Here is a 25717-nt window from a genome sequence, read left to right as displayed (position 1 = left end):
CTGTTTCTTGATTTTTGATATTTTGTCTAGGAAGCTTTTTCTCTGTATGTATTTTGATTGTGTAGTGAAATCTGTTTTCTGTTAAGTTTTTCTCAAGCCAGATGCTTGGCAGGCATGTCAGGAGCCTATTAAGGTGCTCTAGGGGATGAGTTAGTAAAAAAATAGCTTAGCAGCAGCTCTTTCCAATACGTTGTTTCTGTAAGACGCTGCCTTTTTATCCCCAGAGAAATCAAGAGGACATGGACATAGAGATAAAATGAGTTAGTTCACAAAGACAGCTGACCTTGACGTCAGCTTTATTTCCACTAATTGGAATGTTACATAGTCTCTAAAATCTGTTTGTTCTGTTTCATTTCCTATTGTCTATACTGATAGTACTAAGTAAATGGTTGATATGATCCACCTTTTTGGCTGCACGAAAGGCCATCCTAATTCTGTTCATCTCTACTGTCTGCCCGAGAGTATTTTCAGCCCTCTTGTCCATAATCAATAAGCTTATGCATAAACAACCAAAAAAAAAGTTGTGTGTGGTTGTGATTTTGTTTCATTTTGGAGAGAAGGTGGAAGGTGGGGATGGCCTATACACTGGAGAATAAAGGAGAGGGGAGGACCAGATCTGATTTAATTTCTCTTAGCCTCTCAGTCTAATTTCTTTCACTCAGCACACTGGTGTCTACAAAGCTTTATTTATGTATGTATGTATGTATGTATTTATTTATTTAGGTATTTAGATATTTATTTATTTATGTATTTATTTATTTAGGTACCCAGAAGAGCCAGTGTGTATTTAAAAAGTACTTACCTTCCTGCCTCTTTTGTTGTTCTTTGTTTAGACCAGTTCATTTTATCTTACATATTGAAGGGGACAGTTTAGTACCTAATGACACCTCATTACAATGCTAAGCATAGTCTTTTTTTCCTAACTTTATTGAGACATAATTGACATGTAACATTGTGTACATTTAAGGTGTACAATGAGTTAATTTGATACACTTATATTGCAAAATGTAAAATGTAAAAAATAAGCATAATGTCTTATACATGGCAGACTTCTAAGAAATGTTTGAAAATCAGACAATTTCATTCTGGTGTACATTGATTAACTGAGGACTTACTATGTATCAGGCACTATGTGGAGCTCTAGAGGCAACAAAGATGAATACAGGACATTCTTTTTTCTCCAGGGCTCACCAACCAGGACATAAAAGAGTAAGTGAGTAAGTGCAGTTGTTTTGATGAGTGTTGTATCAAACAAGAACAAGCTTATGTAGGTATCCAGAAAAAGGAGAGTTTAGAGAGATTGGGGAGAAGGGGCTTTATTTTGTCTTTTTTGTTGTTATCATTAAAACTCTTAGCTCTTTAACCTAATTCCCACTGTGAATAATAGTTATCTAGGTGAACAGATATTATCTAAACGATAGCTGAGCATCATGCTAGGTTCTTGAAGGACTCCATACCATAGTGCATAATCTGGAGGAGCATATAGTTTAAATGGGGAGACAGGACATAAATATTATGAAAAGTTAAATAGTAATTCAAGACAAGAATAGAAGTGATATCACAAGATAGTTTTGGGGTAGTTTCCCAGTGAATTAATTATCCAAATAATAATTAAAGATAGAATTCAAAGTATAAGCTCACTGTGGTCTAGCATGACAAGGTTAAGTCTTCCTCACTCATACTGTACCTGTTCTCCATCTTTGTCCAGACTTCTGGTCCTGTGCCAATTCTTTTTTTCTCCTATCTATAAGCCTCCTTACAGGTTTCCTTTCTTTTCTCTCTATTCTAAAGCATTGATTCATCATTTCAACCTGTCTCTACTCCCTCACTGTCATGTCCTGCCAGTCTGCAAGCACCCAACCCCATATCTGTTAGACCACCTTCTTTCTCCAGCTCTAAACTCAAGCTGCTCTGTTCTGTGGCAAAGTTTTACCTAACGTGACAGATTGGTCCATCCTCCCTACCATATACAGAGTTATTTTTTTTTTAAAGCAAATCTCTGCTTAGAATCCTCTCATGGCTTCCCTCTTACTTTACAATTAAGAGCAAACTTCTTTTGTCACTACGCGTTTATTAATCATCTGCAAACTCATCTGGGAAGTCTGTTTTCATGGTATCTGTACCACTCCTTTGCCAGCACAACTTGGTTTAAGGTCATCAGTTATCCATCTGGCCATAACATATATCTCATCATGGCAATCCCCTTTATAACTTCCCACCCCACTCTACACACATATAAACACTTTTCTTGTCCTAATGCCTACCAAGGCCTTGTCCTCTAGAGGCCTTTTCCTTTGCTTTACACCTAGGGAGTTGTTTTCATGTTCCCACATATACCATGTTCTCTCTTCCATATACTTGCTGTTCCTTCTTATAGTACAATATGTCTTCTGTTCAAAAGCTCCTTAATAGTTGCCATTTACTACATACCAGGCAGAGTGCTTTGCATGCCTTTTTTCATTTAATCCTCACAAGAACCTGATGGGATAAATTTATTTTCCTTTACTTTAAAGATAAGGACACCAAAGCCTAGAAGAGGTCATGTAATTTGCCCAAGGCACACTTTTACTAAGAGGAAACCTAGAAATTAATCCATTGCTCTACCAAATATGTTACGTTGCCTTCTCTTAGGAAAAGGAGCATATTTTATTTATTTTTGTATACTTAGCACCTAGAATAAGACATAGTAAATATTTGTTGAGAATGAAGTGAGGTCTGAGCTAATCTTAAAGAATGAGGCCATTCTAAGCAGGAGAGAACATAGACAAACACAGAAGTGAGGATATGTCTACAGCACACATAGAAAACAATGATCAGGTCACCATGGCTTAACACTTCCCCACCTCCTGCTGCTCCAATTTTCTCTTGCCCTTTGCAGCAAACCTCCTCTAAGTGTTGGCTATCTGATTCTTCTACTATTCTCTCTTGAATCCATTCTACTCAGGCTTTAGTCCCATTGCTGCACCAGATTGGCTATTTTTAAGTTCACTTCTCTGTTGCTAAATCCAGTGGACATTTCTTAGTTGTCATATTACTTGAGCTGTCTGCATCACGTGACACAGGTGATCACTCCATTCTTACTGATACACTTTCTTCCAGGATACTATACTATCGTGGTTTCCTTTCTACCTCACTAGTTGTAATTTATTCCTCTCCTGCTCAGCCTTTGGATGATAGAGTGCCTCAGGCCGAGTTCTCATAGTCTCTCAATCTACACTCACTCCTTTACTGATCTAATCCCGTTTTCTAATCTTTAAATACCATCTCCATGCTAATGACTCCACAGTTTATATCTCTAGTCCAGATGTCCCTCCCTGAACTCCAGACTCTTACAGTTGACTTCTTATTAGCATCTCCACTTGGAAGTCGAACAGACATCCCAAATTTAACATATCCAAAATTAAACTCTTACTCTTCCCCTAAAAAACTGCTTCTCCTGCAGTATTCCCCATTTCGGTTTATGGCAGCTCCAGCTTTCCACTTGCTAAGGCTGGAAACTTGGACTCTTATACCCACAACTAGCCTGTCAGCCACATCTGGCCACTTCTCTGTTACCACCCTGTTTGTCTACCTGGTTCTCCTCACCCTTTATATCCTACCACCTGTTCTCAACACAGTAGCCAGAGTGATTCTTTTAACATAAGGATAGAGTATCACTATGAAAACCCTTCAGTGGTTCCCCATTTCATTCAGAATAAAAACTAAAGTTGTAATAGTCTACAAAACTAATCTGGCCCCCCTGTTACCCAGCTGATCTCTTGTCGTACTCCTTTCCCTGTTTGGTGGTTCAGCTACACCAACTTCTTTGCATTTCTTCAAACATGCCACTGCTTGTGCTCTGGGGCCTTTGCTCTTGCCCTTCTTCCTGGAATGCCCTTTCCCCACATAGTTACAGGGCTCACTCCTTAATTTTCTCTAAGTCTTCGTTTAAATGGCAGCATCTCAATGAGATCTGCCCAGACTACCCTAGTCAAAATTACAACTCGCATGTCCTATTTTACCCTCCTGAATTGTATCCTCAGAGCATGTATCACTTTCTATTCAATTAACTTTTTGTTTGTTTGTTTACTTTTCATTGACTGTTCTCTCCATGCTGTAAAATAAGCTCTGTAAGGGCAGGGACTTGTCTGTATTTTCTTCATAATACCTGCTTAAATCAATGTCTGGCATAAGTAATTAATAAATAATTACTGAACTGAATTAGATTAAAATAAACTCAAGTATTTACAGCTGAAAATCTTTTGGAGATCTTGAGGTTTATTTAAGTAGATTTTCTAGCCATGAAAAAAGATACGTGAGCCCCAAATACAGAGAATATACAGTTAACCAGGAAGGTTTGTTAATAGCGATAGGTCTACATGTACTGTTATCATGCTCCTCAATGTCATCTGGTATTAAATTATGTTTAGCCCAGCAACTGACTGGACTGGATTTTATAGATTGCCTTCCCTCTCTCACAACTAACAAGAGTTTAATCGGAGCATTAAGGAGCTCTAAATAGGCCCAGCTTTTGAATCTGCATATCAGGAGGGGGCTGGGAGCATGAGTGGGAGGATGTCATGTCCCAGTGATTAATGATCTCTAGGAAGCTGAAAAGGGGAGAGTAATATACACAGTATTTCTACCCCCTGGAGTAGGAATGCAAACACCATTGTGCAGATCTGTGCATAGTCACTGACTTCCTGGTAGCTGGAGAATTTCATACACTCTTTTGCCACAAATAAAACTGTCAGAGAAGTGACAGAGCTCAAAAAGCTGGCCTTCCTTACTTAAAAAGAATAGCTGAAACACAGTGAGCCAGAAAATTAATTTTGTAGTTGTTTGGGAGCTCAGTTGTTTGATAAGAAATGAGAAATTGAGAACTTTTCTTGAAAAGTCTAAAACCTCCAAATATTTGTTGAATCAAACTCTACGTTTGGTTTTGTAAATTTACCAAATTCCTGGAAACTGCTTATTTTAAATGAAGTTAAAGGGAAAATTCCTTTGTAATGAAATGCATTACCTTAAACTTTTCTGTGTGGTCTCTATGGTAGATTCAGGGAATCATACTATTATTGGTGGACTCCAGTGTATTGCCCTATGTGTTGAAAAAAGAATCCTAACATATCAGAATGGCTTTTACACTATTAGAAAGTAATTCTAAGATAGAGTTCTGGTTTTTTTTTTTTTCTTTTAACCCCAGTGAATATTAAATTATATGATATTTAATAGCAGTTTCCAAATGCTTAAGTTAGAAGCAAAATATTTTTATCTATAGATAAGGGCAATTTTAAAAAGAAAGTTTGAGGGAAAAGCATTGTATTTCAGCCAATTGTAATTATTTACAAATAACCAAAATTAGGGATTTTGTTTAATAGTGGTAGCAGCAGCGGCAGTAATAGTAGATTCTGAGTGGGAACAACCAAATAACTTGTATTTTACCAGGAACCATTCATTCATAGGACTTACTAAATTATTTTTGTTCTTGGTTCTAATTTTTTTCATGCCCTCTATATTACCACTTATTGTTCAATATTGTCTGGTTTTTAAACTTTGAGTTCTTATTAACTTTTTTCCCATAATATAAAAAGAATATATTCATTCTTGGGGAAACGGAGCCACACTTCAGGATAAAGGAGAGAAAATATTTTTTATTTTATTTCTCGGTTTTTTTGTTGTTTATTTTGTTTTATTTTTGAGGGTTTCAACATAATCTAAATTAAAAGGGATTAGTATGGTCTAAATTAAGACGGCATCAGTTAGATTAACCCCTGAATTTGGTTTCCAAGTGGTTAGACTTTTAAATTGCATTTGCAGGAGTTTATTTTTAGTCAGGATGTGGTTATTTTTAGATCTGCTTCTCAGTCACTAGGAAATGTAATGCCTGTCTCTCCATTGTTGTTTATCAGGAAGTTCTGAGGCACAGGCTTCTAAGATCCAGTAGGACAGAACACCACCTCTTTCTCCTTTTAAATGAAAGAATATAAAATAGTACATGAAGGAAAAGATGTTAATTGAGAGCATGTCTAATTTTTAAATTGTTAGTGTCATTTTAATCTCCTATACACTGAGCAACAGAACAAGATTTTTAGGGAATACCAAAAAATATGAGGTTTGGGTTCCCCCTACTGGTGCACATCCCAGGCTCATTATTTCATTAATACATAGCAGAAAGGCCTAGGGGGATAGAGATTTGAAATAGCTATGTTGGCCTATTTTGAAGAGGTCTGGTGATGAGAGAGGGAGAAAAAGCACCGTTACCTATTTTCTGCAAATGTCTTACAAAAAAATGGGATGATCTAAAAATTATATTTCTACGTCTAGAAAGGATAAATTAATCCTGCAGTATTTGGTTTTTAATATTGTTGCCTCTGTGATAAGGTGCTTATATACAGTGCTTCTCAAATATGTTGTACCTAAGGAATAATAAAACACCAGTGGATCCACAAAAGAATTTAAAACCCCAAGGAAAACTGTGACGTTAGTATTGTGTCATAATAAAATTAAAGAGCTGGTGTTAAAGCTCACTAATTCTTATTTTAGCATTTCTGAAAGTGACATGACATCATGTGATTGTGTGTGTCCATTTCACATCTGTTCTTTCTAATTTATCATGTGTGTATTTGAAACAGTTCTCTTTATTTTCTTAGTCAGCAAATGCCACATAATATTAAAGGCGCATTTTGAAAAAGAATTTTAATTGACTCCTAAAAGTCACTTCTGAACTCCTTATTATGTTTGCATTTTAAAGGACTATTCAGTCAAATTAAAATATTGTCTTTTTAAATTGCTTTTCAGTAATGCAGTCAACCTTTTAAGCAACGTTCCAGTCTCTTGTTTGGATGTTCTCATTTGTCCATTAACCCATGAAGAAACAACCCAAGAGGCAACTACTCTAGATGAACTGCCCGGTGATAAAACAACTGAGAAAGAAACAGTTTTGAAAAATAGTACCATGGTATACAATGGTATGAATATGGAGGCCATTCATGTTTTACTCAATTTTATGGAGAAGAGAATAGACAAGGTAAGACTGATAAAATGGAGGTCTTGGGAAGATGCTTCTGAATACAAATGTGCATACATACAGACATCACAGGATGTGATTTTTGAATTTAAACTTTTTTATAGCTGACATCTTGAATAATCATTTATACTCTGGGAACCATTTTACTACAATAAATGATAAATTGCTGAAACCAAGTGAATTTGTTTAAAGCTGAAAATTGTGTTGATGCGACACCACAATTGTGACTAATACCTAAAAACAAAGAAAAACTTTTTCTACGTAGGTATTTTGTAAGTCCCAGATGTAAAAATTATCCCCCCAAAAAACTTGATGATAAATACTTTCCACAATACCTAAAAGATAGACATCTTTTTAAAAAACTGTCAACTTTCCATTTGTTGTTGCTTGTTTTCTCTTTTCTGTCACTTGCTTTTGTCAGGTAACATTAATATTAAAAGGCAGCAAGGTAGTATGGGTGGGTCATCAAAACCTTGCCTCATTTAAGCCAAGGAGGGAGGGAGGGCCCTGCAAAATGTAGGAAAATCTAGGAAGGATAAAAATGTGCATTAGTAAACATGAAGATAACTTACGAAATAGGAATATTGTTAGGAGAATAATTTTTAAAATAGTTTGTACGGCTTTGGTAACATAAGATGTCTCCCTCTCAAAAAAAGGAGTATTTGGCCCTACTGTACAGCACAGGGAACCATATTCAATACCTTGTAATAGCCTGTAATGAAAAAAAAATATGAAAAGGAATATAGACATAGAAAACTGAATCACTATGCTATATACCAGAAATTAACACATTGTAAATTGACTATAATTTTTAAAGAAGCAAAAAAAGGGAGTATTAATATACTTAGTTATACAGAGAAAAGTAATACTATTAGAGACTAAACTAACACAGCGTGTATGGTTTTCTTTATAGGGAAGCAGCTATAGAGAGGGTCTAACTCCGGTTCTCAGCTTATTAACAGAATGCTCCCGAGCCCATCGAAACATCAGAAAATTTCTCAAAGATCAGGTAACTGTTTAATACGTATTACATCTCAAAGCTAATCTTCTTATATGTGTTTTTTAAACATAAAATTAATGAGTCATTCTTTCACAGTGGTTTTCATTAGAATGTTAGAAATTCAGAAAAGATACTGTTAATCTTTGAAATCTTCCTAACCCAGAAATAAGTGATCCTATATATTTTTTGAGTTATTTATTCATTTATCCAACAAATGTTTAGAGAGATCTGTGTACTGTGTTCTAAGCATTGAAATATAGATGAAGTTTTTGCCTTGTGGAGTTTACCTTATAGTGGGGGACTAAAAGTAAACAAACAAATATTTGATACAATGGCAAGTAGTGTTAAGTGTTCTGAAGAAAGATACAAGGGAAAGGAAAATTTAAGGGAATAAGGAAGTCCCTCTCTGAGGAAATGACATTTGAGCAGAAACTTGGATAAGTAAGAACTGGACCTCTGAGAATATCTGGAAGAGGATATTCTCTGAGAATATTTCTGAAAATTTTCTAGAAGAGGAACTGTACCAGAGAGAACAAGTTCAAAGTCCCTGAGATGAGAGGATGCCTTAGCATGCTTAAGGAAAAGCAAGGCTAGACACCAATGTGTGAGTGAGAGAGTGAAAGATGAAGTAGAAGAGGTAAGCAAGAATCAAATAACATAAGGCTGTAATATAGAACTTGTGAATCTCTTCTAAGTGAGATGGGAAAGCACTCAGATGGGAAAGATGAGACTGTTTTGAGAAGGGCAATACTAGGACCTTATTTATATTTAGAACTAATTTGGCTATTATATATAGGATAGACTAGAGGAGTGTGAGTAGCAGATGTGAGGAGACCCCCCCAAAAGAGAGCTGATGATGGTTTGGAGTAAGATGGTTATAGTGAGAGTTCATGGTAAGATCTTTCTCAGCATCTACTTTCTGTCTGCATCTGTACCACCATATCCTGTGTCTCCTGCTCTATCACAGCAGATGGGTTGTCCCTGCTTCCTTCTGTGGCCAGCCTCTGCACTCATATCCTGGATCCCTTTCCTTCTAACCTTAAGAACTTTGCTCCTGCATTTATTCCCTCTCTTTCTTCTTACATTGATCATTTTTTTTAATGTACTGGATCATTTTTGTCTTCACCCAAACACATCTTCCATCTTAAAAGCAAAAAAAAAACCCCCCAAACCATCCCTTAATCCCACTTCTCAAGCTGCCTCTCCACTTTTCTGCTCTTTTTGCAGTGTTCCTCAGAAGAGTTTTCTGTACTCACCCTCTCTCTTCTTTTTACTCATTTTGATTCTCTTCTGAACCCACTGTAGTTAGGTTTTCACACTTTCCACTGCACTGCAAAGGTATTTATCAAAAGTCATCAACCTAATACTGCCAAATCTAATAGTTCTCAAATCATTTTTTAATTCCCCAGTACCATTTTGATACAATTGAGTATCTTCTCCTTCTTGAAATACTTTCTTCACTTGGTTTCTAGGACACAATAAGGGACCTCTTCTTTGTAGTATCTGAGTGCCCGAAGATAGTATTATCTTTGTCTCCATTTCTACTCCCTTGGTGATCTGATTCATCAGTCATGGTTTTGAAAATCATCCATATGCTGATAAGTCCCAAATTTCTATCTCTATCCTTGACCTGTCCCCTAAGCTCCAGACTTAATATAACATGCCTACTCATCTCCTCCCCTTGGATGTGTAGTACATGTCTTAAGTTTAACATATCCCAAACTAATCTCTTGATTTCCTGTCCCCTCACCCTCTTTCTCTTATTTTCACATTTCAGTACGTGATATCACCATTCATCCCATTGTTCATTTATTGCCATAAAGAATTTCCCATAATAAATGAACCAGGTTCATTTCTTCTGTGTGTTGATGGTAAAGATTTAATAAACACTTTACTATGTATAGACCATATTAATAGATAATTGCTGGTAAGGAGAGATTAGAAAGTATAGGGACTCTATCTTTGAAGAATTTACAGTCTATTGGAAGAATAGGAACCATTAAAGCATGAATTATCATTTAAGCAAAATAAATTGTTTAATTGACCAATTAAGGTCATTTACAGGTTTGATTAAGACATCCTATTGTGACTGTGAGGACTTGGTGAAGAATAATAAATGAAGATAAGTGTTCTATATTTTAGCATTTTCACATTGGAGATCCATGTTCAACTAAACTGTTTAGATTTTGCTATCTCTAACCAGGACAGCCAAAAAAACCCTATTTGTATAAAGGCCTTGGGCCACACATTATATAGATACAAAAGATTATGCGACGCACTCCATGTCCTCAAAGAAATACTACAGTACAGATAAAGGAGACATGACAAGTAAAAGATAACTAAAGAAAGATGAAAGGCACAATACAGAAATCAACTTCCCTTCTAAGGAAGATGTACTGTAGACTATGATGATCAAGAAAGGCAGAATTTAATGTAGCAGATGATTAGCTTTGATAATAGTATAAATGGAACCATGGCTAATTATTATGTCCTATAGTTAATGCCTGATTAAATCAAATTTGTGTACATGCAAAGGAAATTGGTCTTGAGTATTCAATATTTGGGCAGGTAGAAAGAGAACAGATGGTAGAAATTACTGACCCAGGAAAGAAAAGGAAAAATTTATTGGACAGTAGCATTGTGGGGAAATAGAAAGGCTTCATACATATGCAGTTTGTCTGGTATGATGTATAAGGATAAAAACAACAAAATTTCAATTTAAAAACTTGTTTTAAGGAACCAAAACATAGCTAACAAAATTTTTGTGCAACAAATAACCTTTGTTAATAGAGACTGTACTCTGGAACTGTAGGTATATACTACACAAAATCCCTTGTTACATGTCTCATTCTTCTATGGGAGATAAACTCAGTATGGTTGGCTGAATCAGATAATAATTTGCTGTGCAATAGCTTTGTGCCTACAGGGCACAAAGAGCATTCATTGTTCTACCCTACCAGAGATACTGAAATATGGATTCTGTAAATGCTTTGGGTAGGTTACTCCATTTTCTGAGATTTAGTTTCCATTTTTTTTCCATAGCTGTATCTCCAGGACCTCCAATACCTCCTGATACATGGTAGGCACTCAATATAAAAAGAGATAAGGAAGAAAGGAAGTTGAATGGATTGAATAAAAATAATATACACATAAAGAGTCTGGCATACAAACGATCTGGCAATCCCTGTCCTGGGTATATAACTAGAGAAAACTATAATTTGAAAAGATACATGCACCTCATTGTTCATAGCAGCACTATTTACTGTAGCCAAGACATGGAAGCATCCTAAGTGTCCATTGAGAGATGAATGGGTAAAGAAGATGTCGTGTATGTATACAATGGAATACTACTCAGCCATATAAAAGAATGAAATAAGGCTATTTGCAGCAACATGGATGGACCTAGAGATTATCATACTAAGTGAAGTAGGTCAGAAAGAGAAAGACAACTTATATATGGAATCTAAAATATGATACAAATGAACTTATTTAGAAAATAGACTCACAGAGATAGTAAACAAATTTATGGTTACCAAAGGGGAAAGGGGAGGATAAATTAGAAGTCTGGGATTAGCAGACACAAACTACTATATATAAAATAGATAAACAACAGGTCCTACTGTATAGCAGAGGGAACTATATCCAATGTCCTATAATAAACCATAATAGAAAAGGAAAAAAAGAGTCTGGCATAGTAAATTATAATTTGACTTTGTGTCTATCATCATTTCCTAGCATAGTGCCTAGCTTAGAAAAGGCACTTTTTAAAAAGTTACTTGAATTAATTCATTCTTCCTTCAATCAGCAGATATTTATCGAACACCTGTAATATGCCAGGCACTGAGAGCAGTAAACAAAACAGAAAGAAATCTCTGTCCCCATGGAACTGACTCTCGGGAAGAAGGCAGACAGTAAAGAAGAAATACGTACTGTGTCAGGTGGTAATTAGTACTATGAGGAAGATTAAAGCAGAGGCAGGGGGATAAAAAAAAGAGAATATTGAAGGTTAATTATATAGGGTGGTCAGGGAATGCCTTTCTATAAATGACATTTGAACAGAGACCTGAAGAAAGTAAGGGAGTGAGCCATTTAAGTTTCTAGAAAAAGAGTTTCTGGGCAGCAAATGTATAGACCAGGAGGCAGGAAAGTGCTTGGTGTGTTTAAGGAGTTCCATGGAGGTTCATATGGCTATAGCAGTGTAAGCAAGAAATATAGTAGAAATTAAGTCAGAAAAGTAGCAGGAAGCCAGATTATGTGAAACCTAGGGAAGTTGTAAGGACCACATCTTTTACTATGAGTGAGATGAGAATCCATGGGAACTGGAGGACTTTGAGAAGAGGAGTGACATAATTTGACTTTCAAAGGATCATCATAGCTACTATGTAGAGAATTAATCATGGAAGAACCAGGATGGAAGCAGGGACTACTTAGAAGACTGTAGTAATAGTTCATGTGGGAAATATTGGTAGCTTGGATTTGGTAATGCTAGAGGAGGTAGAGAGAAGTGGTTAGATTATAGATATATTTCACAGGTAGAGCCAAATTAATTTGCTGATGGATTGGATATGTGGTATGAAAGAAAGAAATCAAGGATGTTTCCAAGGTTTTTGCACCAAACTGTTGGAAGCATGGACTTGCCATTTAATGAGATGGAAACCCGCAGAAGTAACAGCTTTGTTGGGAGCTTCATTAATTTTGTTTAGGACATGCTAAATTTGAGAAGCCTATAGAAGTCTGGAGGTCAGGGAAGAAATCAAGATAGAAGTATACTTTAGGGAGTTATCAGTAAATAGAGACCATATAAAGCCATAAAATGGAATGAGATCTCCAATAGAGTGAGCCAAAATAGTGAAGAAATGTTGCCCAAAAATTCAACTCTGGAATATTCCAACGCTTAGAAAACAAGAAGAGAAAGAGAATTAGCACAGACACTAAGATGAAGCAACCAGCAAGATAGTAGGAGAACCAATCTAGGTGGATGCATGGATAGGTGAGTGAGTGAGCACACAGACAGACCAAGCAAGTTACGTATTCCCTCTGAGGCTCAGTATGTAAAATAGTGGTGGTGATGTTACTACTTCCTTTACAAGGATACTATGAGGGCTGATTACAGAGAATGTATGTATATCATCTATTACAACAACTAGCACATAGGAAGCACTCAGTAATTAATAACCATTTTTATTATACAATAAAACAACTAGAAAAAAAAGTGCCTTCTTTTAGTAATTAATGAAAATGCTGCAGGAATTAAAAGAAGGGAAAAACCAGTATGTCAGGATATTAAGGAAGTCTCTGTGGAAGAAAGAGAAATTTGACCCAAACTTTAAAATGGATTTTGATAGAGGCAGCAGAGGCATTCCAAGTGCTGAAAAAAGTAAAAACTCAGAAATGGATTTGACTACATCAGGTGGTACAGTGATGAGATGTTTCTCTTCAAATGAAATTTCATTACAAGCATGAAATCATTTGAGGTTTTTGTTGTTGTTTAGTTTTATTTTATTTGGAAGCAAACCTATTTATTTTTAAACATTTTCCCCACTTAGGAAACTAAGCTCTGTAGACATTGCAAGACTAATTATTTGGATGGTACCATTCTCACTTACTTTAGTACTTATGATTGATGATGGTTTTGCATTTGTGCCCTTAGGTTTTACCACCATTGAGGGATGTGACAAATCGACCTGAAGTTGGCTCAACTGTAAGAAATAAGCTGGTGCGCCTCATGACACACGTTGACCTTGGAGTCAAGCAAATTGCTGCTGAATTCCTTTTCGTCCTCTGCAAAGAAAGAGGTGGGTTAAACTCTTTTCCCTCTACTTTTTTTTATCTTTCTGAGGGAATTTGAGAAATGTTTCTGTTAGTAGTGGCCATCTCATTCCGCTCTTTTTGGAGCTTATTCCCTATCTGTTCCATTAGAGGGCTTGAGGAGATAATAAAAGTTAATAATTTAAAAGCATTTTCTATATGCTTCTGAATTCAGAGAGACATGCAGGCCAATACACTACCAAACACGCTCACATTTAACTTTGCCTTCTGTACCCTTAACCCAGACTTCCTGATCTTGATGAGTCAGGGCCTGGAACCATTATGAAAAATCTGCTTAAGTAATTCAGATGCTACTATTTTGATAACCAGGCAAAGGCCTGAGTTAGTTCTCCTTTTTAATTCCTCTTGGAATTAAAGTTATAGGAGTTTTGGGCTCCTAACTAAGTTCTTTAATCAATGAATAGTTATTGAATATGAGCTATAAATGCATAACATATACCCCTTACCCTTGAGATAAAGGTAAGACATAAGTAGAGGAAATTAAAAAGTAACTATACTACAGTGTAATAAGTACTACTTTATAGGTATATATAAAGTGACTGTCTTCTGAGATACAGCTAAGAATTTAAAATATTTCCTAAAATTGTGTGGGTTATTTTGCTCTGCAAAAGGCAAGTTATCTAAATAAGGAACTTTGACTAAGTTATTTAGATATTCTTAACTACTTCCTTCTTCATCTCCTTGTTTATTGAAAGTACTAGTGTAAAACTTCAACTAAGTAGATTTTATATTTCACTTTTCTCAAGTATCCCAGTTGTGTGAGATAGTTAATTTGGAGGTGGAAAGCTTCACTCACTTCTCTCAAAATATTAAGTCAGTTGAATTATTTTTTCTCCAGCTTTATTGAGGTATGATTGACAAATAAAATTGCATATATTTAAAGTATACAACATGATGATTTCTTAGACATTGTGAAATGATTACCACAGTCAGGTTAATTAATACATTCACCACCTCAAACATGTGTGTGTGTTTCTGGTGTGTGTGTGTGTGTGGTAAGAATGCTCAAGATTTACTCTCTGCAAATTTCAAGTGTAAAATACAGTGTTATTAACTATAGTCACCATGTTGTACATCAGATTCCCCAGAACATATTCATCTTATAACTTGTACCCTTTGACCTGATCTCCCTATTTCCCCTACCCTCTAACCCCTGGTAACCAGTATTCTACTCTTTGTTACTATGAGTTTGAATTTTTTTTTTTTATTATTTAGAGGATACTTTATTATTAAAGTTTCTGCAATCAAACCCATGTAGATAAGACCTTACATATTTAACACAGTGTGTTACCCCTGTACAAATGGAAAAAAGTATGTTTAACATTTCTAGACCAATATGGCTGTTAATTTCTGTACAATGCCAACCAAACACAGTACAACTGGGATACTTTTTCCAAAGTTGACAGCACAGCTAAAGTTTCCCAAAATTCAAATTTTATATATATATACATATATGTATTTTTTTATATAAAAAGACCAATAGCAGTATGTTATGCATCAGTAGCAGCAATAGCTTTTCCAGGTTCTGCAGTCATCTGAACAAAATTATAGAGACATCCTTAGATTCTACATATAAGTGAGATCATATGGTATCTGTCTTCCTCCATCTGGCTTATTCACTTAGCATTCATGTTCTCTAGGTTCATCCATGTTGTTACAAATAGCAGTATTTCCTTCTTTGTGGTGACTAAATAATATTTCATTTTATACATAGTTGACCCTTGACCAACGTGGGTTTGAATGGCTCAGGTCCACTTAGATGTGGATATTTTTCAATAAATATACACTACAGTACCACATGATCCGTGGTTGGTTGGATCTGCAGTTGATTAGATCTGTGAGTGCAGAACCGCAGATGTGGAGGGCCAATTATAAAATTATACACAGATTTTCAGCTGCATGAGGGTGCCCCTAACCCCTGTGTTGCTTAAGGGTCAGCTCTGTGTGTGTGTGTGTGCGTGTGCACACGTGCGCACGTGCATATATATACACACACATACTCATATCTCCTTTATCCACTCATATGTTGATGGACACTTAGCTTGTTTCCATATCTTCGCTGTTGTAAATGACATTGCAGTGAACATGGGAGTGCAGATATCTCTTGGGGATATTAATTTCATTTCCTTTGGATATATGCCCAGAAGTGGGATAGCTGGATCATATGGCCAACTGTAAAGTTATACAAGGATTTTCAACTGCATGGAGGGCTGTCACCCCTAACCCCCATGTTGTTCAAAGGTTAACTGTAATTATCTTCAACTATTATCATAGACTAGTTTATTTAACATCTACTTTTAAACAATTCAATTATTTCATGACTTTGAAAAAAACACTGATATTATATCTTGAAAGTAAGTGACTGGAATAGTGCCTTGCATATATTCTTTAAATACTGGCTGAATTGAATAAATTTTTCTGAGGTCGGAAATTAGCTGTTTTTAAAGTATAATTATGTATGTATATGCATAAGTCTGAACCACACATGTATCTATTCATTTAAAAGTTTATCAAAATATACATCAAAATATTATTCATTGTAAAGTCTAAGTAGTAGGATGACTGGTGACTTTTTTTAGTTCTCTATATTTTGTAATTTTTTTTTCACTGAGCATGCATTTCTTGTGTACTTGTAAAATTTTTAAGAGGGGAAAATTTAAGTTTATTTCTTCCATAATTATATGTCTACATATCTAAATATGTAAATTATATATCTAAATATATACTTAAATAATTCTATATATCTGAATATATAAATTATATATCTAATCACTTTACTAATGAGTTAACATCATAACGAATACGGTATATACATTTATAAATGAATTTGTTAATTATTTTTTATTTGAAATGGTTAGCTTTTCCCCTCAGGACCCAGTATTTGAGGTTTCATAGTCCTAACTTTGAGCCCAAAGCCAACCCATGTTGGCAAAATTGCATCTTTTTCAACTGATCATTAACAAACCCATATATATTCATATGCTTTTCCTTCCAATTTGATTTTAAACTTAGTAGATGTATTCTGAAATAATAATTCACTTATTCAACAAATACTTTTTGAGCTAGACCCAGGGAATACAGAGGTACACAAGATATCCAAGATCTCTGCCCTCATTTTATTTACTTTCTTTATCAAGGATTGCAAACTCAGATGCCTGCAAGTGCAAGGCTAGTAATAAAGTAAGTCAAATGGACTGAACATAAGATGATAAGTGAAAACTGACACTTAGCTCATTGTTGAGGAAACAGTGGGTTGGGAGCGGAGGAGCAAGGGGTCTGGGGAGGACTGGAAAGAGGACCTTGCTCCTTTTTAGCTCCAGCTGATTACTACCTTGAATGTGTGGCCAGTGTTACCATATCTTCTAGATTTTTCAAGAGAAGCCAGCACTCTGGATTTTGACATAAAATCTCCCAGTTTTTAAATGCTGTCAACTAATTCTAATTTAAAATCTTCCGGCCCCCGCCCCCCCCCAAAAGAAAGTCTGTAGTCCATATTCAACTTTAAAGTCATCAGATTTGGGAGTTTTGGCTGTGTTTGGAGGCAGACTATATCAAAATGAAATAAATTTAAAATAGTTTATTAGAATAACTGAACTTTCCTCTTAACGACACTCAAAGCTAAGTTTGAAAGTTAAGGCACCATGATCTAGGCACTTAGTCACACCAGTAAGCAGAGACAGCAGTCCAGTTGGATTAGGGACACAGAGGTAAGATTAAGAAGGAAAAATTAAGTGGGTAAGATACAAAGAGCAAAATTTTATGGAAGACTTGGCACAGAAAAAGCCATCCAAGTGCCATCTATGCCAGGCTAAGCTGTATCTCCAACTGATAGCGACAAACATGTGCTCATGCTGCCAACTTGTATTGTTGAACCCCGACAAAACTGAATTTTAATTATCTGCTCTGCAAATTGTGTACTTTCTACAGGGAGCCTAAATACAGGCCTTACTTAGTTTAAGAAAAGAAAATAATTTGTAAAACAACTCCCTGCCTTTGTGGGATTTCTCCTCCACCCTAACCCCCCAGTCTTTTAACACATTCATAATTCCCAGTATGTGTTAGGTATGTTGTAGAGTAGGCGCTGAATTACAGAGGTAAATTAAGGCTTGGATTCCCTCAGCACATAGCCCCACACCTTTATAACTTTATTTTTGTCTCATTTATTTCAGGGGAATAGGTGTCTTTTTAGCTTGGAGCTAAACAGTCTCCCCCTCCCATTGATCTTTTCTCTTCCTGTCTTCTCAGAAGCCTTGTTCCATCAATTGTTACCCTCTGGCCTTTTGTTTGTTAACTCTCCCTGTGTTTTCCTCAGTCTTTGTACATCTTCATGTCACTGTCCTTCACATGTTAGCATGAAAGACTGATTTGTTCTTCTTTTCAGGATCCTTATTACCCACTCAGGCTTCAACTTGCTGAAAGTAAGGCTTTTCCACAATTCCCTACTCCCCAGATTCCACAGAAAATGCTCTCAGGAAAATCACAAATTAAGTTTCAAAAGGAATGGATATTTTTAGTCTTTGTCTTATTATACCTCTCCTAACAGTTGACACCATTAACCACTGTCTTTGTTTCTGTGCTACCACACACTACTAGATTTCCTTTGACCCACCTCTCTGTTCGTTGTTTAAAGTCTGATTTGCTAACTGCTATTTTTGTCCACATCTAATTGCCAGTATTCCCTAAAGTCATCTTCTAACCCTGTCCTCACTTACGTTGCTCCCTGAGTGGTCTCATTCCCCTCCTTTGGCTTCTGCTTCAGCCTATTTGAGGGGAATTTCCAAATCTGTGTCTATCTTAATAAACTATTAAAATAATCATATCCCTCAGGTTTTCTTCATTCTGTCTCCCACATGGCTAACAGAGGGACTGTTCTAAAATACATATATGATCTTGCCATTCCCCCTCATAAAGCTTTCAGTGATTCTCTGTTACTTGCATGATAAAATCTAAATTTTACCTCCATGGCCTACCTCTATAGTGTATTCTAAATTCTCTCCTACCCTACACTTTCTGCTTAATCATACGAAATTCTTTATTTTTGCCTCATTACCTGCACTATTTCTTGGCATATCTCCATGGCTTGGCAGATGTCCTTTGGCATGGAATGTCTCTCCCATCTCTGTTAGCCTCGTGAGCTTTCTGTATTCTTGAAGGTCACCTTAAGCGTCATCTCTGTGAAGATCGTCTGAGGCAGAGTTCATCATTCTCTGCCTTGTACCATTTTTACTTTCTGTTTTTAATACTTTTGACATCTATTGTGACTTTTTATTTGTCAAAGTTTTATTCTAGACATTGAGTTTTTTTATATCAGAGATCATGTCTCCCCCAATTTTTTTGTATATATGTATTTTTTAATTGAAGCATAGTCAGTTTACAGTGTTTCAATTTCTGGTGTACAGCACAATGCTTCAGTCATTGATGAACATACATATATTCATTTTCATATTCTTTTCCACCATAAGTTACTACAAGATATCGAATATAGTTCCCTGCACCATATAACATGAACTTGTTGTTTATCTATTCTATATAAATCAGTTAGTATCTGCAAATCTCTAACTCCCAATTTATCCTCTCCTATCCCCTCCCCCTCAGTAACCACAAGTTTGTTCTCTGTGGCTGAGAATCTGTTTCTGTTTTGCAAATAAGTGTCTTTTTTTTTAGATTCCACATATGAGTGATACCATACAGTATTTTCCTTTCTCTTCTGGCTTATTTCACTTAGAATGACATTCTCCAAGTCCATCCATGTTGCTGCAAGTGGCATTATTTTATTCTCTTTATGACTGAGTAGTATTCCATTGTGTAAATATACCACAGCTTCTTTATCCAATCATCTGTCGATGGGCATTTAGGTTGTTTCCATCTCTTGGCTGTTGTAAATAGTGCTTCTATGAACATTGGGGTGCTTGGATCCCCAGTGTTTAACAAAGTACCTTACAGATAGTACCCTTAAATCTTTAATGAAAGAGCAAACATTTGTGCCCTCTATGAATTCAGTGTGATGAATACACTATCTTGTGGATTTCTCCACATAAAGGAATAATTTTAGTACAGTGTGGTAAGTGCTATAAGAGAGGAATGTGCCAGGTACTATAGCAACCTGGAAGAAGGAATGATCAGTTGGTGTGGACAAGGTCAGAGAAATGTGAAACAGACTTGGTATGTAAAGAAAAGAGACTAGTTCAAAGTGTGAGGAATCCATAGTGCACAGGAGTAACAGGAGATGAGTATGGGAAATAAGGCAGAGGCTAGAAAATGAGGATCCCTTTAGGCCCTGTTTTAGAACTTGAGCTCTAGCCTTTAGGGAGTAAGATATTAGAGGTTTTATCCAGGAAGGTGATAACATCATATTTTTGCTTTACAAAGATATAATAGGTAGTTTTGTGGAACAAGGAATGGAAGGGTGTGAGACTGAAATAGGACGACAAGTTTGAGGAAGCTTTGAGCATAGGATTTCAAAAACTCACAGTATTTAACTGAAAGGAAAAGGACTGCAAATCCTTCTCTGTGTAACAGAAGGGGGGATGGTTTCTGGGTAGAATCTGACTCTGCCATTCTTTCTCCTTAATAAGAGAGCAAACCCCCCTTTGTTGTTTTCATAGTAGAGTGTGATAAAACCCATGTTTGTATAAACAATAATGCCATTTCTACCAGTGCAGTTCTGACTTTGCACTGTGCTGCTGTGGTTGCTTTCTTCTGTTCATAGTGCCCTCCAGCACCCTGATAAAATTATGGTGAAATATTTCTTGCAACTTTCTGACTGAATGCTGATGTTTCCTTCTGCATCAGTTTCGCCTAACTGCATGGATGAGTACTGTGGGGAAAAAAATACATTTATGTTTCTTTTATTTTTTAAGGACCACCCAGAAGGTCTTTTGTTTGCCTTAGCAGCTCACCTTAACATCCAAATTCAGTCCATTTTCCTTTCATACTTTCCCAATATCAAATAGGATGTTTTATAGTATATTTGAAAATAGACTAAAAAGTCACTAGAAACATTCCACCAAATAATGTCAGTCAGAACTTCACAAAGAAAATGCCTCTCACTGTAAGGATTTTGTAGTCCATTTGTCTCCTCTTCCCCAACCTCCATTTTTAAGTATTTTATCTTATTAAGCAAAAGTTCATTTTATTTTTAAACTATTGGCTATAGCCTCATCTACATATTCTAAAGGCAAGGTATGTCTAAAATAGTCTTTGTAAACTCAAACTGACACAGAGTTGGCACAAAATGTTTGTCCCAGTGAATGAGCAGTAAACATTATTTTCGTAAAAATGCTAGGTATTTCTATTATTAACTTCCAGGAGGATTTTCTGCATAAGAAAGCAGGTTAATTAGTGTTCTGCTGACTTCTTTTTAATCTGTTTTGGCCTTTCATAAACTCTGCATTCTTAAACTGTTTTAATCTTTAGCCATTGTAGGTGGTTATTTACATTGTTTCTTTTTCTTTTTTTTTTTTTTTTTTTTTTTTACTGTTGCTATTATATTTTTTAGGTATACTTATTTAAACCATTTATTCACATCATCTCAAATTGGACTTTCACAATTTCAGTTAATATTTCTTTTCTAGAATCACTAAACATCCTTATTTGTTTAAAAATAAACCTTGTTTAAAAACTTACAATGGATCATTATCATGTGGGTTAAGATCTGTTCTCCTTCGGCCTCAGTGACTTTGTATCTGACCATGTCATCAAGGTCATGAATATTAAGAATACCTGTATACAGTGGATAGTCACTTCCCGTAATAACTCATTAAGAGTCCACTAATTTATCTAAATCACTCCATCTTGTGGAGGCACTGATGGCAAGAGAGGGCATATCAGATTTATTCAGAGGGCTTTCAGATTATACCATGACCCCTCATTAAATTCTAATCATTCTACTCAGTACCCACTGAGAATTATTACCAAAGAGACCACAGTTACCAGTAGGTTTTAACTCAGAAAATAGTTGAAAGTGACTAGTGTAAAACTTTATTTAATCCACTTACATAATTAATCCTTATTTCCTCTTGTACGAATTTCACCAGTTTGCAGCATCTTTTGAAAGCAGGACTTCCTTTTATTTGCCTCTAAACTCCCTGTTTTCAGTGTCAAGGGAAGTACCCTCCAGTTCAAGTATTTGAAAATTTAATGAAGAGCTCTATCTTGGACTATTCACCCTACATCCTATCCATGCCCTTCATGATTTCATACTGATTGTATGTATCCCCTTTCCTTACCCATCTAGTTCCTTATCCACTGCCCCTTACAGGTCCCCAAGGTCATTTTAAACGCCCTCTTCTGAATCTTCTCCAGCTTTATTTTGTCTTTTTTAAGGTAAGTTATCTGAATTATGGTAGTATTTCAGATGTAGATTTTATGGAAGACTTTATATGTGGATAAGATATGTAGTGCTTTGTTTTGTTTCCTACAGTTGTCTTTAGAATGACATATTTTTTTGAAAGCCTTAAGTAACTTTTGCCATTTTTTATCTTTTGGTTGAATGTTCTCGTGTTCACCTTGAAACTGTACCTAAAGAAAAGAAAGTGTTTCTAAATAAAGCTGCTAGTGACTGCTTAGTACCTTCCTTTAAAGTATTTAGAAATCAAGAAATTCCTACAGTTTAAGGTTCCCCTTACATTGATGAACTGATGACAAGTAATATAGAGGACCTGCCCCAAACGCTTCACTGGGTTTTTTTGGTTGTAGTCGTTGTTGACTAAGATAAGCCTAAAATTGCCATTTTACGTTTTACCTAATATTACCAGGGAAAAAGAACATGTGTTTACTTTGTACCAGATACTTTTCTAAGCACTCTGCATGTATTTACCTGTGAGGTAGATGTTATTCCAATTCTCCAGATTTGACAGTTGGAGTAAAGAGCTGCAAAATAATTTACCCAAGATCAACTTGCTAGTAAGTGGTATAACCATTATTAAAATCCAGCAACTCCTGGGCCTGCCTTCTCAATGGGTAGCATGTACTTACATATTGTTGCTGACTTCTTTGAAAAAGCAGTAACTTAGCCTATCCCATTTGCTAATACCCTCAAGTTTTCTTATTTCTTATACTCCTTCCCTCCAATTCTTATAAAGGGAATAAGAAAGATTTTACATTAAGTGCTAAAATCCCAGTCTGGCTTTTATTAACTTTCTAGTCATCATGTCTCTGAAACTGGATAAAGAAATAATATTTGAGATCAGAAACTAAAAACATCACCCTTTACCCCGTGGGTGGCCCTGTGGTCACAAAGGCCCCACTCCTGTCACAAAGTATATTCGAAACAGCTCCATTTGAATTTCTGATACCTGAAAAAAAGTCTCTCCTCAGAGACTACTACTACCACACTTTGAAAACCTCTCAATTTTAAGATTTATTGCTGTGGCATATATCTCCAACCTCCCTGTGTTGGTGTAGTTGGTGATTATAGTGAGCACCCAAGGATTCCTGTTTCCTGTCTAAAAATCTATTCTGTTTTTGCAGTGGATAGCCTGCTGAAGTACACCGGCTATGGGAATGCTGCAGGACTGTTGGCGGCCAGGGGCCTCTTGGCTGGAGGACGAGGAGATAATTGGTACTCAGAGGATGAGGACACAGACACTGAAGAATACAAAAATGCAAAACCAAAGTATAGTATCACATTTCTTTTTATCTAGCTATGTCTGCCTTTGAGTTGGTTATTTGCCTTTCACTTCCTTTGTCTTTCATTTTCCAAGTATTTCTTTTCTTTTGTGGATTTGGAAGCCTTCTCTTTAATAGTGTTTTTAGAGGCAGTTTCACAGCCAGTGCTTTAGAGAATGACTTCAAGTGATTGAGGAAGGATAACATTGCAGGAAATGTTCTGCTGCATGATATTTTCAACATGCTCATTATCCTCTCCTAAGTATTAAAAGAGGTAGTGTTAATAAATATCTACCGTCATATACTTAAAAGATACTGTTGCTTATTTTGTGCTTTCCTTTTCATAGGTTGAGATTTTATAAGGTGTAACCAAGACCAAGTATTTAAGTTGGTTATTTGATGCTACCATCTTTCTCAGAAATCTAAATGTAGGTTCCATACATTCTGATCTTTCCTCTTGCATAAAAGCCCTTATGAGTCAATAAAATAAAGCAAAAGGCACATTACCAGGAAAAGGGAAGAAGTCTGGCTCTATGGTAGGGTTTAATCAAATACTTAGGGAATCATCTTTTAACGGAGGCATTAGTATGCTGGATAGGCAAACCGGAGACTCTGTCACGTTTTCCCTGAGTCAGTGCTTACAAATTAAAGACACTGATTGTTTTTTATCCCAAAACAAACCGCCTCTCTCTTCTTTTCCCTTCCAATCCTTTCATCCCCCTCTCAACTCCAACCCCAGGTAAATTTCATAGTGTTCACTTATTAGGAGTCATTTAAGCTCAAGTTTTCTGGTTTTCATTACTGAACGTTAGGATGCCCCATACGACATTATCAATAATGATATTAATATATGCTATGTTTTCTACTGACAGTCTTCTAGAGGGTGGTATGAATTATGTAGTAGTTGATCAGGGACTGAAAATCATTATCTGCAAAATTAGGCCCTTCTTTAAATATAGACTGTGCCTTATTTACATGAAAATAATGGGTCGTCAGAAGGTAAAAGAAAATCTATTTGAGACATTAAAATACACCACTTGAAAAGCCTCATTTTTTAATGAAGGTAGAAATTACATTCAGCATTCAGTGTGTCCTAGGGTATGTGGACATAGTCAACTAAGGTATAAAACTCTTGAGTACTCTTGGATGGCTGATACCATTGCATTTCAATGTGTATTGTTGATTTTGTTTGGTAGATGACTTCTGTAACAGTGATGGTCATATATCTAGCAAGCACAAGAATGCTACTATAGCAAGAAGGGGCTCAGAGAAAGTATAAGAACACTGGGTCTCTCCCAATAACATGGGAAACAGAAATGTGTTACATCATGGAAATGATGTTAGATTTCAATAGAGTACCGTTTGTTTAAATCAAGGACCATGATGTTTGATATTGTTATTGTCATGGCTCTCTGTCTTAGAAAGTTTCTATACTTAGGCCTTACATCCCTGGTTGAAATCTTTTTCAGCCTTTGGATCTGGCCAGTACCATTCATAGGAATGGTATGTTACTGTGGCCAGAATAATCACCATTGTGAAATCTTGCTGTGTTTCTTAAACATTGCTCATTACATGTGTATGTTTTTCTCATATAGCATCACATCTTCCCCCTTCAGATAGATTTGCATCTGTTTATTTCTTGCCTCTTTCAGGTGAAACAGTGTGGTGGGATGTTTCATTTGTTCATTTAAAATACTTACTAAAATGGTCCCACGGAAGGAGTGGTGAACAAAGCACTTTGCAAGCAAGACAGTCCTTTGTGTAGTGATCCACAGAGCTCAAAGAACTTCTTCCTTAAAAACTGTTACGAAAATTGTTATGAAAACCTCCCAATCTAGTCAAGCTTAGAAAGTCAGCATCTGAAAGAATCTCTTACTCCCCTACCCGCTGATTACTCTTCACCAGTCAGCACTCCCAGGATCACAGTCTACTTTTCTTATGGTGCATTTATTCACAGTGCTGGTATTGGCAGAAGCAGAGAAAGTATCCTTCATCCACTTGGCCCTCATTGCATTGTCAGAAATGCAAGTGGATTCTGATTAATGCACCAGGGTAACCTGTAATCCTTTAGTGGAATCTGAAACTAAGAATTGTATGGAGCATACATTCAGGCTGTGAGAGACAGTTAATATCACAACGGTCTTTTTTGTGTCAAAATAAATGTATTTAATGGACTGGAAATGGCTTTCTACAACTAACACACTTAGACAAAATACACACATAGAATCAAGTTACACGCCACACAGGTTTTTGGTGTATGTCTAGCTGTGTTT

General features: G+C 36.0%; 1 protein-coding gene and 1 long non-coding RNA gene across 8 annotated transcripts in view; one reads left to right on the top strand and one right to left on the bottom strand.

The window, feature by feature from the left end:
* Nucleotides 1-25717, top strand: part of RIC8B (RIC8 guanine nucleotide exchange factor B) — a 97563-nt gene that overhangs the window by 48815 nt on the left and 23031 nt on the right. For all 7 annotated transcript variants that reach the window (XR_012510675.1, XR_012510674.1, XR_836422.3 and 4 more), the window contains exons 5-8: nucleotides 6778-7006; nucleotides 7920-8015; nucleotides 13657-13801; nucleotides 23307-23451. Coding sequence is in view for 2 of the 7 variants with exons in the window: in XM_010970467.3 (XP_010968769.1) it covers nucleotides 6778-7006; nucleotides 7920-8015; nucleotides 13657-13801; nucleotides 23307-23451 (615 nt within the window). In the remaining 5 variants the exon portion in view is untranslated. The remainder of the gene's footprint in view (nucleotides 1-6777; nucleotides 7007-7919; nucleotides 8016-13656; nucleotides 13802-23306; nucleotides 23452-25717) is intronic.
* LOC141579409 (uncharacterized) overlaps nucleotides 8022-25717 on the bottom strand; it is a 101747-nt gene continuing 84051 nt past the window's right edge. The window contains exon 5 of the long non-coding RNA XR_012510679.1: nucleotides 8022-9336. This is a non-coding gene — a long non-coding RNA (uncharacterized LOC141579409). The remainder of the gene's footprint in view (nucleotides 9337-25717) is intronic.

Source organism: Camelus bactrianus, chromosome 12 (assembly GCF_048773025.1).
Source record: "Camelus bactrianus isolate YW-2024 breed Bactrian camel chromosome 12, ASM4877302v1, whole genome shotgun sequence".
Lineage (NCBI taxonomy): Eukaryota > Metazoa > Chordata > Mammalia > Artiodactyla > Camelidae > Camelus > Camelus bactrianus.
The sequence above is the reverse complement of the archived record's forward strand: the minus strand, read 5'-3'. Positions and strand labels throughout refer to the sequence as shown.